The sequence below is a fragment of the Muscardinus avellanarius genome, assembly GCF_963383645.1.
Source record: "Muscardinus avellanarius genome assembly, chromosome: 4".
Lineage (NCBI taxonomy): Eukaryota > Metazoa > Chordata > Mammalia > Rodentia > Gliridae > Muscardinus > Muscardinus avellanarius.
In genome coordinates, this window is record NC_137789.1 from 107,145,065 (window position 1) to 107,158,167 (window position 13,103).

General features: G+C 47.1%; 1 protein-coding gene across 1 annotated transcript; it reads left to right on the plus strand.

Moving 5' to 3' along the window:
* Positions 1–3,350: 3,350 nt before the first annotated feature.
* On the plus strand, positions 3,351–4,598 carry HNRNPF (heterogeneous nuclear ribonucleoprotein F; the record flags this gene model as incomplete). Its single annotated transcript, XM_080694673.1, has 1 exon — positions 3,351–4,598. One exon carries the CDS (start codon positions 3,351–3,353, stop codon positions 4,596–4,598), a length of 1,248 nt encoding a protein of 415 aa, XP_080550799.1.
* Positions 4,599–13,103: the final 8,505 nt, after the last annotated feature.

The window sequence follows — 13,103 nt, forward strand, 5'->3', positions numbered from 1 at the left end:
GTGTTTGCCACCATGCTTGGGTAGATGGTTTTGTGTGTGTGTGTGGGGGGGGTACTGGGGTTCCTGGAAACCCTTCTACCTCCGGGCTAAACTCCCAGACCTATTTTTATACTTTGGTTTTTTTTTTTAATTTGGAAACAGGGTCTCTTAAGCCAGCACATCTGGCTTCAAACCTGCGCGATCCTCCTATTTCTGCCTCCTAAGTGCACGGGATTATAAGTGTGTGCCGCCATGCCCGGTGATAATGCCCTTTTAATGCAGGGGGGGCAGAGGTGGCAGCCAGGGTCCTTTGAGGGTTGAGCTACACCCCCAACCCTCTTTTATCTTGAAGTAGGTTCTTACTAGGTTGAATCTCACTACTTGTTGAGGCTATCCTTGAACCAGTGATCCTTCTAAGTACTGGGATTACAGGCATGTACTATCACACCTGGCTTTGAGATTTTATGTGGAAGGAAAGCAGATCCAATAGCTATAGGCAAAGTTAGCACAGGGAAGGTATGAAGAATTTGTTGTTAGCCAGATGTGGTACCACACACTTGTAATCCCAGCATTTGGGAGGCCGTAGAAGGAGGATCACAGTTCATAGACAGCCTCAGCTACTTAGTGAGGCCCTTTGCAATTTAGTGAGACCCTGATTAAAAATAAAGAAAAAGCCGGGTGTGGTGGCGCACGCTTGTAATCCCTGCGCTTGGGAGGCTGAGACAGGAGGATCGCACGGGTTCAAAGCCAGCCTCAGCTACTTAGTGAGGCTTTCAGCAACTTAGACCCTGTTTCCAAATTAAAAAAAAAAAAAAAAGGTCTGGGAGTATAGCCCGGAGGTAGAAAGCCTCTGGGTTCCACCCCCAGTACCACCAAAAAAAAGAAAAGAAAAGAAAAAGAAAAAATAGGGCTGGAGGTGTAGCTCTGAGGTAGAATGTTTGTTGCTAGAAGAGAGCACTCTGGAGAGTGGAGGTGAAGCAAGTCTGGCCTGTATGGTAGCCCCCCAGTATTCTGGAGGGATGCAAGTTCAAGGTTAGCAACCTAGGGAGATCCTGTTTCCAAGAAAAGGGGCTGGGTATGCAGTTCAGTGGTAGAGCACCCCTGGGTTCATCCCCTAGTGCTGCAAAAAGAATAATTTTCTTAGGTTGGGGCCTAGGGGCAAAGCCATGTATAAGGATCTCCACTGTAAACTGTTTGGATTCCTGGGCTTGCTAACTTTACCTCAGGGGGTCACTTCTCTTTGGAAGAGGGTCTCCTGAAGGTGAGACTCCACAGACATGAGAAAGGGCTTCAGGAGACCTGGTGGCTTCAGTAGCACTGTAGTTGTTACTGAGGGCCTGCTCCTAAGGTCAGAGATCCTGTTCAGCTGTAGTTTCCAACTTTCCAGGGAACTGGAATGCCTAGAGGTGGTTTGTGTTGTGTCACACCTGAAGTTAGGGTTATTACTGGCCTCTAGTGGGTAGAGACTAGGGTTGCAAGCAAACGTCTACATGCTCACAAATGTCAGTCCTCCCCAAAAACTGGTGACACAAAATGTCAGCAGTCTTGAAGCTGAGAAACCTTGGGTAGAGTTCTTAGTTTCTCAGTACAATAATGGGACAGTCAGATACTTGGAATCTAGTTTTCTTGGGCACATATGGGTGCTGTTTACTATTAGGGGAGGATTGCAGATTTGAGACTAGCCTTAGTGATAATAGATCCTTGTTTCATGATATATTTTAAAGGTGTGGGTAGCTGGGTGCTGTGGTGCATACCTCTAATTCCAATGCTTGGAGAGAGACCAGACAGAGGATCACAGGTTCAAGACAAGATCATCAGCAGTAACCTAGAGAGAAACCCTGTTGAAAAACAAAGTTAAAAAAAGTGACTGGAGGCCAAGCGTGGTGGCGCACACTTGTAATCCCCGCGCTTGGGAGACTGAGACAGGAGGATCACACAGGTTCAAAGCCAGCCTCAGCTACTTAGTGATGCTCTCAGCAACTTAGTGAGACCCTGTTTCCAAATAAAATATAAAATAGGTCTGGGAGTATAGCCCAGAGGTAGAAAGCCCCTGGGTTCCATCCCCAGTACCTACCCCCCCCCACACACACACACACCAGCTTTGGCAACTTAGGGAGACCCTATGCCGAAATATAATGTGTAAAAAAGATTAAGGTTGTAACTCAGTGAGTGGTCTACCACCTGTGGGTTCAATCCCCAGAACCACAAAATGAAAAATTGCAGCATGTACCCGTTTGGGTTTTTTTTCCTTTTTTCTTTTATTTTGTGTGGTGGTGGTACTGGCGTTCCTGGAAGCTCTTCTACCTCTGGGCTACACTCCCAGACTATTTTTATATTTTTATTTGGAAACAGGGTCTCTTAAGCCAGCAAGATTGGCTTCGAACCTGCACAATCCTCCTGTCTCTGCTTCCCAAGCGCAGGGATTACAAGTGTTTGCCACCATGCCCAGCGTTACCAGTTTCTTTATCCATTCATTAATTGACAGATGTTTTGATTTTCATTTCTTGGCTATTGTGGATAGTACTGCAATGAAATGGAAGTGTAAGCTGTCTTGGGCATACTGATTTGTTTTGGAGTGATAATCTAGTATTGGGATTGATAGTTTTATTTTTAAAGAAGCTTGTTTTCTATAATGGCTGTATTTATATTTCTACCGTCATTGTGCAAAGATTCCCTTTTTCCACATTGTTACCTGCACAAGTATAGGCCACCAAGCTCTGTCTTAATTTATATTTTGGAATAATTTCCCTAAGTTTCTGAAGCTGGCCTAGAATCTTTGATATTACTGTCCAATCCTGCCCCTCTTCCTAAAAACTGAGATTACAGGCATGTGCCACAACACTTGTTATCTTTTGTCTTTGTGTGTTTGTGTGTAGTACTGGTTATTGAACCAGGGTATTCTACTTTCAAGCTATAACCCCTAGACCTTTATTTTATTTTATTTTATTTGTGGTACTGGGGATTGAACCCAGGGACAGTCTATCTCTGAGCCACACCCTCAGTCCTATTTTTTATTTTGAAATAGGGTCTCACAAGTTGCTGAGGCTGGCTGTGAACCTGTGATCCTCCTCTCTGATTCTTTGTTTTTGAAACAAGTGTCTAGGTTGCTGATGATCTTGAACCTGTGATCTCTTCTTTCAGTCTCCTAAGCCTTGAGTCCCAAGTCTCCCAACCTTGGTCTAGATGTTGCACCACCATGCCTGGTTTATGTCTTAATTTGATTTCACTTGTTCTTAACCTTCTTGTCAATAATATGGGGAGACTATTTAGTGCCTACTAAATGAAAATTATTTAAAGTTGTTTTTGTTTCCTTCCAGCCACAGAAAAGCTGTGCCCCACTTGTCTGCTCTCTGCCTTGTCAAGTGTTCATAATGCTGGGCCCTGAGGGAGGTGAAGGCTTTGTGGTCAAGCTCCGCGGCCTGCCCTGGTCATGCTCCATTGAGGATGTGCAGAACTTCCTCTCCAACTGCACCATTCATGATGGGGTTGCAGGTGTCCATTTCATTTACACTAGAGAAGGCAGGCAGAGTGGTGAGGCTTTTGTTGAACTTGAAACCGAAGATGATGTCAAAATGGCCCTGAAAAAAGACAGGGAAAGCATGGGACACCGGTACATTGAGGTGTTCAAGTCGCACAGAACCGAGATGGATTGGGTGTTGAAGCACAGCGGTCCCAACAGCGCCGACTCCGCCAACGACGGCTTCGTGCGGCTTCGGGGACTCCCCTTTGGATGCACAAAAGAAGAGATCGTTCAGTTCTTCTCAGGGTTGGAAATAGTGCCAAACGGGATCACATTGCCTGTGGACCCGGAGGGCAAGATTACAGGGGAGGCCTTTGTGCAGTTTGCCTCCCAGGAGCTAGCTGAAAAGGCTTTAGGGAAGCACAAGGAGAGAATAGGCCATAGGTATATCGAGGTGTTCAAGAGCAGTCAGGAGGAAGTTAGGTCATACTCTGATCCACCTCTGAAGTTCATGTCTGTGCAGCGGCCGGGGCCCTATGACCGGCCTGGCACGGCCCGGCGGTACATCGGCATTGTGAAGCAGGCAGGCCTGGAGCGGATGAGGTCTGGGGCCTATAGTGCAGGCTACGGAGGCTACGAGGAGTACAGTGGCCTCAGTGATGGGTATGGCTTCACTACCGACCTGTTTGGGAGAGACCTCAGTTATTGTCTCTCAGGGATGTACGACCACAGATATGGAGATGGCGAGTTCACCGTGCAGAGCACCACTGGCCACTGCGTCCACATGCGGGGGCTGCCCTACAAAGCGACCGAGAACGACATTTACAACTTCTTCTCGCCGCTCAACCCTGTGAGGGTTCATATTGAGATCGGCCCTGATGGAAGAGTCACAGGTGAAGCAGATGTTGAGTTTGCCACCCATGAAGAAGCCGTGGCAGCCATGTCTAAAGACAGGGCCAACATGCAGCACAGATACATAGAACTCTTCCTGAATTCAACAACCGGGGCCAGCAATGGGGCTTACAGCAGCCAGGTTATGCAGGGCATGGGGGTGTCAGCAGCAGCCCAGGCCACCTACAGCGGCCTGGAGAGCCAGTCAGTGAGTGGCTGTTACGGGGCCAGCTACAGCGGCCAGAACAGCATGGGTGGGTATGACTAGTTTTATAGTAACATTGAGTTATTTCAATCGAATTTTCACAGGCAGACAACAGAGCAGTGAAAAGCAGTTTATAGAGGAAGCGGTGGGACCCATTTTGCACCATGAGTTTGTGAAATCTGGATTAAAAAATTACCTCTTCAGTGTTTTCTCATGCAAACTTTTCTTCTAGCATGTGATATTGAGTAAACTAAAACTATTTTCTTCCGCTTTTCTTGATTAACATTTTGGTAGTAAACTTCAGAGTGATGTTATCTGAGTTAAAGTAGTTTAAGTATGTTAAATGTGGGTCTTTTACACCACACCACAGTGAACACATTGGGGAGACGTACTTTTTTGGAGAACTCAAAGGTGCTAGATCCCTAATTCAAGGAGAAACATTTCTCATGTTCTTTTTTTTTTTCTTTTTTTTTCATTTAAAATCTTATAGGTTCAGTTTAAGCTTTTTAGAAGTTAGTTTTGAGAACTGAGACACAATACTAATACTGTAGGAACTGGTGAGGCCTTGACTTAACAGCTTTCTTTGTACTGTGATTTCCTTTTGGGTGTATTTTGCTAAGTGAAACTTGTTAAATTTTTTGTTAACTAAATTTTTTTCTTAAAATAAAGACTTTTTCACAATGACTGGCACAGATGATCTGCTCAGCAAAAGGTAGCAAATGGGTGGTTGGAGAGAGCTCATTTTAATCCTAATGTATTTTAGTGTGGATTTGAAATAACTTAGTACATCAAATCTATGATCTCCTTTATATTCTTAGGATTGAGGCTAAAATAAACGTAATAAAAATGTTCAATATGTGCATGGTGCAAATGGTGACTGGACACATCCAGTGAGTATGAAGCAGCACACGGCCCCGGCCACCGGTGACTCGTGTGCACCGTGTACTTGGTTCTCTATTTTTTGTGCTCTGTTCTTAAACCATTTGTAATACTCTAACTCCCTTTGATGCTAGAATCCCAACATTGTTCTTCCCTTAAGAGCTTTAGTTTTGAGTGTTAAAATATAGTCTGAGGCCATCAGCCAATTTATATTTCAAGTTTTTTATAAAATGTGCTGATTTGAATGTTCCTTTTTGTTCTTATTATTTCTGTAGGATACATTCCTGAATTAGTGACAGGTTATATTACAAGAAACAGTTCTTCAGCTTAAGGCCTGTTTTTTCAAATTGCTGCTAAAAAGTGATCTGCCTATCAGAGAAAGCAATGTTTTTGCATCCCAGGCAGCTCTGCAGCATGTTGGTCTTAGAATATATAAAGCCACCTTCAGTACTTAAAAACACATGTGAATGGAGTTTGGGGTTATTTTTACTTTTCTGTACTGGGGTGGGGGGAGGGAGGGAGAGACCAGAGGCATTCTATTTGAGCTATACCCCAGCTGCCTTTTTTTTTAAACTGTTTTCACTAGGTTCCTGAGTCTTGGATACACTGCCTCTGCATATATTGTTGAGGCTGTCTTTCAGCTTGGCTGTTTCCCAGGTACTAGGTACTGCACACCTCCATGCCGGCTTTAAAAGTCTGCAAAAAATGCTTTATCTGCCTTTTAAATTTTTTTGCAGTACTGAGGATGGAACCCAGGGGCATTCTACCAGCTCTATTATTTTGAAAGAAGGTCTCACTGAGTTGCAAAGGCCCTCAGTAAGTACCTGCAGCTGTCCATGAACTGTGATCCTCCTGCCTCAGCCTCCCAAATGCTGGGATTACAAGTGTAATCCCACCATGCCTTGGCCAGTTTATTTTTAATTGCCATCGTATTTTTAAACATACGAGCATTCTACCTCTGAGCTATATCCCGTCTTGTCAGTTTTGTTTTGAAATGGGTTTGCTGGGTTTGAGAGTTTCACTGCATTGCTGAGGTCCTAGAACTTGAAATCATCCTAAATTGCCTCCCATATACTGGGGTATATAGGTGTGCACTACTATGCCTGGCTTCCTCAGTTTTTCATGGTGCCCAATTTTGGACCCAAGGACATTGTACCTCTGAGCTACATCCCCAGCCCTATTTTTTGGGGGGTGGTGGTGCTGGGGATAGAACCTGGGGCATTCAATCTCTGAGCTATACACTCTGCTCTATTTTCTTTATTTTGAAACAGTCTCACCAAGTTACAAAAGACCTCACTAAGTAACTGAGGTTGTCTGCAAACTACAGTCCTCCTGACTCAGCCTTCAGAATGCTAAATTAAGTCTCACTACTTGCTGATGGTGTCCTTGAACCAGCCATCTTCCTGCCAGCCTCCAAAGTGCTGGGATTAAAAGCATGGGTCACATTGTCTGGCTCAAAATCGTGTTTCAAAAAGTAGGGTGTACTTTGGAGGTAGACTACTAGTCCTGGCTTCAGTACCAAGTAAATTGCTAAAATGGTGTGACCTAGAAACCCTAGTTGAACCACAAAAAACCTGAGCAGGACATTTGGTAGATTAGGCAGAACGTGACTTAAACAAGTGATCTGGGTATAGGCCCCAGTGTGAGGGCTGGGTGGGGAGGAGAGAAAAGGGGGTTTATATGCCTGAGTCAGCAGGGCATCTTGTAATGTTTTAATCCCCTTCACCCACACGATACCCTTGCAGCTTGGAGAGCCTGTCCACAGGAAGATGGTGAGAAGGGATGGAGAACTTGGGTGGGTTCTTGGGGAAAGACAAAAGCAGCCACTGAATTGTTAGGGCTGGGCATGGTGATACACCTGTAATCTCAGTACTTGGGAGGATCCTGAATTTTGAGTCCTGACTAGAAAGTTTGGAGGGAGAATGCCCAAGTATCAAAAATGAGGAATGTGGGAGTATGGGTTGCAAAACTTTTTTTTTTTTTTTTTTTTTTTTGGCAGTACTGGGGAATGGAGACCCAGGAGCTTTCTACCTCAAAGCTACACCCCCAGCCCTGTTTACTTTTTATTTGGAAACAGGGTCTCAGTTAAAAGGCCTCACTAAGTGGTTGTGGACCTGGATCCTCCTGCTTCAGCCTCCCAAATGCTGGTATTACAAGCGTGCACCACCACACTGGCTGTTGGGTTGCAAGCATTTTGAGGTTTTAAAGGACCCTGTAAACCAAGGCTAGGGAAAAAAGTGACAAGATTCTACATGTGGGTGGGGGGGTACCTTGGATGATGAGACAAGGAGAACCAGAGGTTCATAGCTAGCCTGAGCAATGTAATGAAAATTAAATTTGGGGGTATAGCTCTGCGGTAGAATGCCCCAGGGTTCAATCCCCAGGACCACAGGGAGGGAGGCCAGGAGTGTGGATCAGTGGTAGACTACAGCTGGGTGCAATCCCCAGTATCACTAAAGGAAACAGATGGGTGGGCCTAGACCATGCCTGAAAGCTTCACGGGACCTTTGGTAGAGCCAATCACCACCAGGTGCTGACCTGGTGAGCACATTCTTCAGTCAGCATCAAGACCAAGTGCTTCACTTTTAGCAAAACACAGTCCCAGGTTTTTGCTAATGCTCTAGTCTGCAGAAGATCATCTGGCAGTTACCCACTGTCTCAAAGACAGGCTGATTGGACTAGGAAAAAGCAGGTGGGTGCTCAGGAACGCCTGCAACAGGATCCCTGCTGCCTGTTTTTATAAAGTTTTATTGGGACACATCATTTACATGCTGTCCAGGGCTGCTCTGGTAATACAACAATGGAAAACGTGTAGCTGAGTCGTGGTGGCACATGCTTTTAATCCCAGTACTTGGGAGACCGAGACAGGAGGATCATGTAGGTTTGAAGACAGCCTTAGTTACTTAGGCTCTCAACAGCTTGGTGAGACCCTGTTTCCAAATAAAATATAAAATAGGTCTGGGAATGTAGCCTGGGGGTAAAAAACCTTTGGGTTCAGTTCCATCCCCAGTACCACACATACACATACACACACACACACACACACACACACACACACACACACGGGCATAATAGTGCATACTTGTAATCCCAGTTCTTGGGAGGCTGAAGAGGGTCACAATTTAAAGCTAACCTCAAAGCTGGGTGTGGTGGTGCATGCTTGTAATCCCAGCATTTGGGAGGCTGAGACAGGGTCCCAGTTCAGGGACAGCCTCAGCTACTTTTTTTTTTTTTTTGCAACTCAGTGAGACCCTGTTTCAAAATAATAGAAGATAGGGAGATAGGGCTTGCTTGGAGGTAGAATGCCCCTGGGTTCCATACCTAGGACCATTAAAAAAAAAAAAAAAAATCCTTGGCAATTTAGGCTCTTAGCAAAGGTTAAAAAAAAAAAAGCCAGGTACTTGGGAGGCTGAAACAAGAGGAACATAGTTTTGATGCAAGCCTCAACAAATTAGGGTAACTTTTTCTTGGTGGTGGTACTGCGGGTAGAATCCAGGGACTTTTTTCTACCTCCAGGCTATACTCCCAGACCTATTTTATACCTTATTTGGAAACAAGGTCTCATTAAGTTTCTGAGAGCCTCACTAAGTAGCTGAGGCTGGCTTTGAACCTGTGCAATCCTCCTGTTTCAGCCTCCCAAGCGCTGGGATTACAAGCATGGGGCACTGTGCCCAGCGATAACCCTATTTATTTGTTCACATTTGGTGGTACTGGGGTTCCTGGAAGCCCTTCTACCTCCCGTCTACACTCCCAGACCTATTTTATACTTTTCTATTTTTTGGAAACAGGGTCTCCTAAGCCAGCGAGGCTGGCTTCGAACCTGTGCGATCCTCCTGTCTCCGCCTCCCAAGCGCAGGGATTACAAGCATGCGCCACCATACCTGGCAATAACCCTATTTTAAAATAAACAGCCGGGCGTGGTGGTGCATGCCATTTGTCCAGCTGTCCACCACTGGACAGACACCATGAGGGACAGAGGTGCTGTGTGTCAGCTGCCACCACTGACTCAGAACAGCCACTGACTTCTGTAAGCTTCCCCAGTCAACTACACTTCTCCAGGGCTGACTCCTGGCACGTTCTTTGGCCTGTCTGCAATGCACCCCAGTGCTCTGGCACAACTGGGCTGTGAATGGGGTGTGCCGGCATTCTCCTGTGTATAAGGAGGAGAGGGATGCTGCCCCCTTACTTGCTGCCCTTCAGGACAACAGGGCATGCTGGGTAGCTACTCTGGGAGGATTCTGCCGGTTGGCTCCCCCTTGTGGCCTTTCTCCTTCCTTCTTGAGCACTCCCACTCGAAAGTGGCAACAAAGATGCCTCCTCTGATGCAGAAAATAGAGCAACCAGCAGATAGAGGGTACCTGCAGGATAGAGGACCTATAAATAGAGGGATTTAAAAATAGGAAGAGCAGCCGGGCGAGGTGGCGCACGCTTGTAATCCCAGCATTCGGGAGGCTGAGACCTGAGGATCCCAGTTTGTGGACATACTCTGCTAAACAGTGAGGCCCTCTGTAACTCAATGAGACCCGGTTTTAAATAAAGAATAAAAAATAGGGCGGGGGGGTGTAGCTCGGAGGTCAAATGCCTCTGGGTTCCATCCCCAGACCCACAAAAGTTAAATAAATAAATAAATAAATAAATAAATAAATAAATAAAATAGGAAGACCTAGCTGGGCGTGGTGGCACAGGCTTGTAATCCCAATATTTGGGAGGCAGAGACAGGAAGGATCGTGGTCTGCGAACAGCCTCAGCTACTTAGGCCCTCTGCAACTTAGTGAGACCCTGTTTCAAAATAAAGAATAAAAAGAGGGCTCAGGGGTCGAATGCTCCTGGGTCCCATCCCCAGACCTTCAAAAGAAAAAGAAAAAAAAAAAAGAAAGAAAAAAAGCGACCTGCAGATAGAAAAATCTGCAGGATAGAGGGACCTGAAAATAGAGAAATCAGTAGATAGAGGGACCTGCAGATAGAGGAATCTGCAGATAGAGGGACCTGTATATAGAGGGACCTGTAAATAGAGGACCCGTAGATAGAGGGACCTGTAGATAGAGGAACCTGCAGATAGAGGGACCTGTAGATAGAGGGACCTGCAGATAGAGGACCTGTAGATAGAGGGACCTGTGGATAGAGGGACCTGCGGATAGAGGGACCTGTAGATAGAGGGACCTGCAGGTAGAGGGACCTGCAGGTAGAGGGACCTGCAGATAGAGGGACCTGTAGATAGAGGGACCTGTGGATAGAGGGACCTGCGGGTAGAGGGACCTGTGGATAGAGGGACCTGTAGATAGAGGAACCTGTAGATAGAGGGACCTTCAGGTAGAGGGACCTGCAGGTAGACAGACCTGTAGATAGAGGGACCTGCAGATAGAGGGACCTGCAGATAGAGGGACCTGTAGATAGAGGGACCTGCAAGTAGAGGACCTGCAGATAGAGTACCTGCAGGTAGAGGGACCTATGGATAGAGGGACCTGTAGATAGAGGAACCTGTAGATAGAGGGACCTGCAGGTAGAGGGACCTGCAGATAGAGGGACCTGTAGATAGAGGGACCTGCAGGTAGAGGGACCTGTAGATAGAGGGACCTGCGGGTAGAGGGACCTGCAGATAGAGGACCTGCGGATAGAGGGACCTGTGGATAGAGGGACCTGTGGATAGAGGGACCTGCGGATAGAGGGACCTGCAGATAGAGGGACCTGCAGATAGAGGGACCTGCAGGTAGAGGACCTGCGGATAGAGGGACCTGTAGATAGAGGGACCTGCAGGTAGAGGGACCTGTAGATAGAGGGACCTGCAGATAGAGGACCTGCGGATAGAGGGACCTGTGGATAGAGGGACCTGTGGATAGAGGGACCTGTGGATAGAGGGACCTGCGGATAGAGGGACCTGCAGATAGAGGGACCTGTAGATAGAGGGACCTGCAGATAGAGGGACCTGAAGGTAGAGGACCTGTGGATAGAGGGACCTGTAGATAGAGGGACCTGCAGGTAGACGGACCTGTAGATAGAGGGACCTGCAGATAGAGGGACCTGCGGATAGAGGGACCTGCAGATAGAGGGACCTGTAGATAGATGGACCTGTGGATAGAGGGACCTGTAGATAGAGGGACCTGCAGGTAGGGGAACTTGTAGGACAGAAGTCCTGCCTCTTCCGTGATCTTATGTCTGCATTCCAGTTGCACTGATTTCTGCTTCTCCTGAGAAGCAGGAGGCCATCTGCCCTCGGGCCCTTTGCGTGTGCCATTCCCTCTACCAGGGTGGTTTGTGTGGCTTGCTCCTGTCACTGTTCACCTCTGAGCATTCAGGTCCCACACATTTCTTGGCTGTATGTCCCAGGCCACTGCCAAGAGATCTCCTTGGGCTCCAAACACTGAGTGAGACCTTGTAGATCTGAGGTTGGCAGGCTAGGTGAGCCTGCCCAGGCCCCAGCTTGGCCACCAGCTGGGCCTCACCACACCCCAGCCTCTATAGCTCCCCTCGGGCAGCCAGGAATAGGAGTTCCACACTAAATATCCCACACCCGCCCCAAATTCTGTAGGCGCTGCAGGGAGGTCTTCAGACACCAAGGAATTCAGAGTCCACAGATGGCTTTTAGATGTGTGTGTGTGTGTGTGTGTGTGTGTGTGTGTGTGTGTGACTGGGGATTGAGCCCAGGGTAAGTCTACCACTGAGTTACATCCCCAGCCTATATTTATTTTTATTTTTTATTTGGAAGCTGTCTTGCTAGGTTGATGAGAGTCTCATTGGTTGCTGAGGCTGTCCTTGATCCTGCGATCCTCCTATCTCAGCCTCCCAAGTACTGGGATTATAGGCATGTACCACCATGCCCGGCTTAGTTTGGTACTGGGGAGTGGATCCAGGAGCATTCTACCTCTGAGCTATACCCCCAGATCTATTTCTTTAGTCGTTTGTGTGTGTGTGTAGTGTTGGGGATGGAACCCAGAGGCTTTCTACCTCTGGGCTATACTCCCAGATCTATTTTATATTTTATTTGGAGACAGGGTCTTACTGAGTTGCAGAGGCCTCACTAAATAGCTGAGGCTGGCTTCGAACCTGTGTGATCCTCCTGTCTCAGCCTCCCAAGTACTGGGATTATAAGTGTGGGTCACCACACTTGGCTCCTTTAATTTTATTTTTGAAACAAGGTCTCACTAGTTGCAGAGGGCCTCACTAAGTAGCTGAGGCTGGCCACGAACCCAGATCCTCCTGTCTCAGCCTCCCAAGTTCTGGGATTACAAGTGTGCGCCACCATGCCCAGTTCCCAGCTTAGTTTTTATTTTGAAACAAGGTCTCACTCAGTTGCTGAGGGCCTTGCTAGGTTCCTGAGGCTGTCTTTGATTCTGTGATTCTCCTGTCTCAGCCTCCTCAGTACTGGGATTACAGGTGTGTACCACCACACCCAGTTCATTCTAAGATCTTTTGATAAAACACTGTGGTGCTTCACACGGTGTATGGACCCCTCTGGGGCTTGCTGGAATGGCAATCAAGGGAGACATGGTGGGGGCCGGTGGCAAATTATGGGAAGAGTCTCAAAGTGGGCTCTTGCTGGGTGTGGGCAACCAGACAGAACAATCCCTAGATGTTTCCTGACATCCTGCACCAGATCCACAGATGGCCACAAGACTAGGGGAGGGAACAGAGAGACCAGTTTAATTTACAGATATGCTCTGGACAGTCCCTAACGAGCAGGGCAGTGCAGCT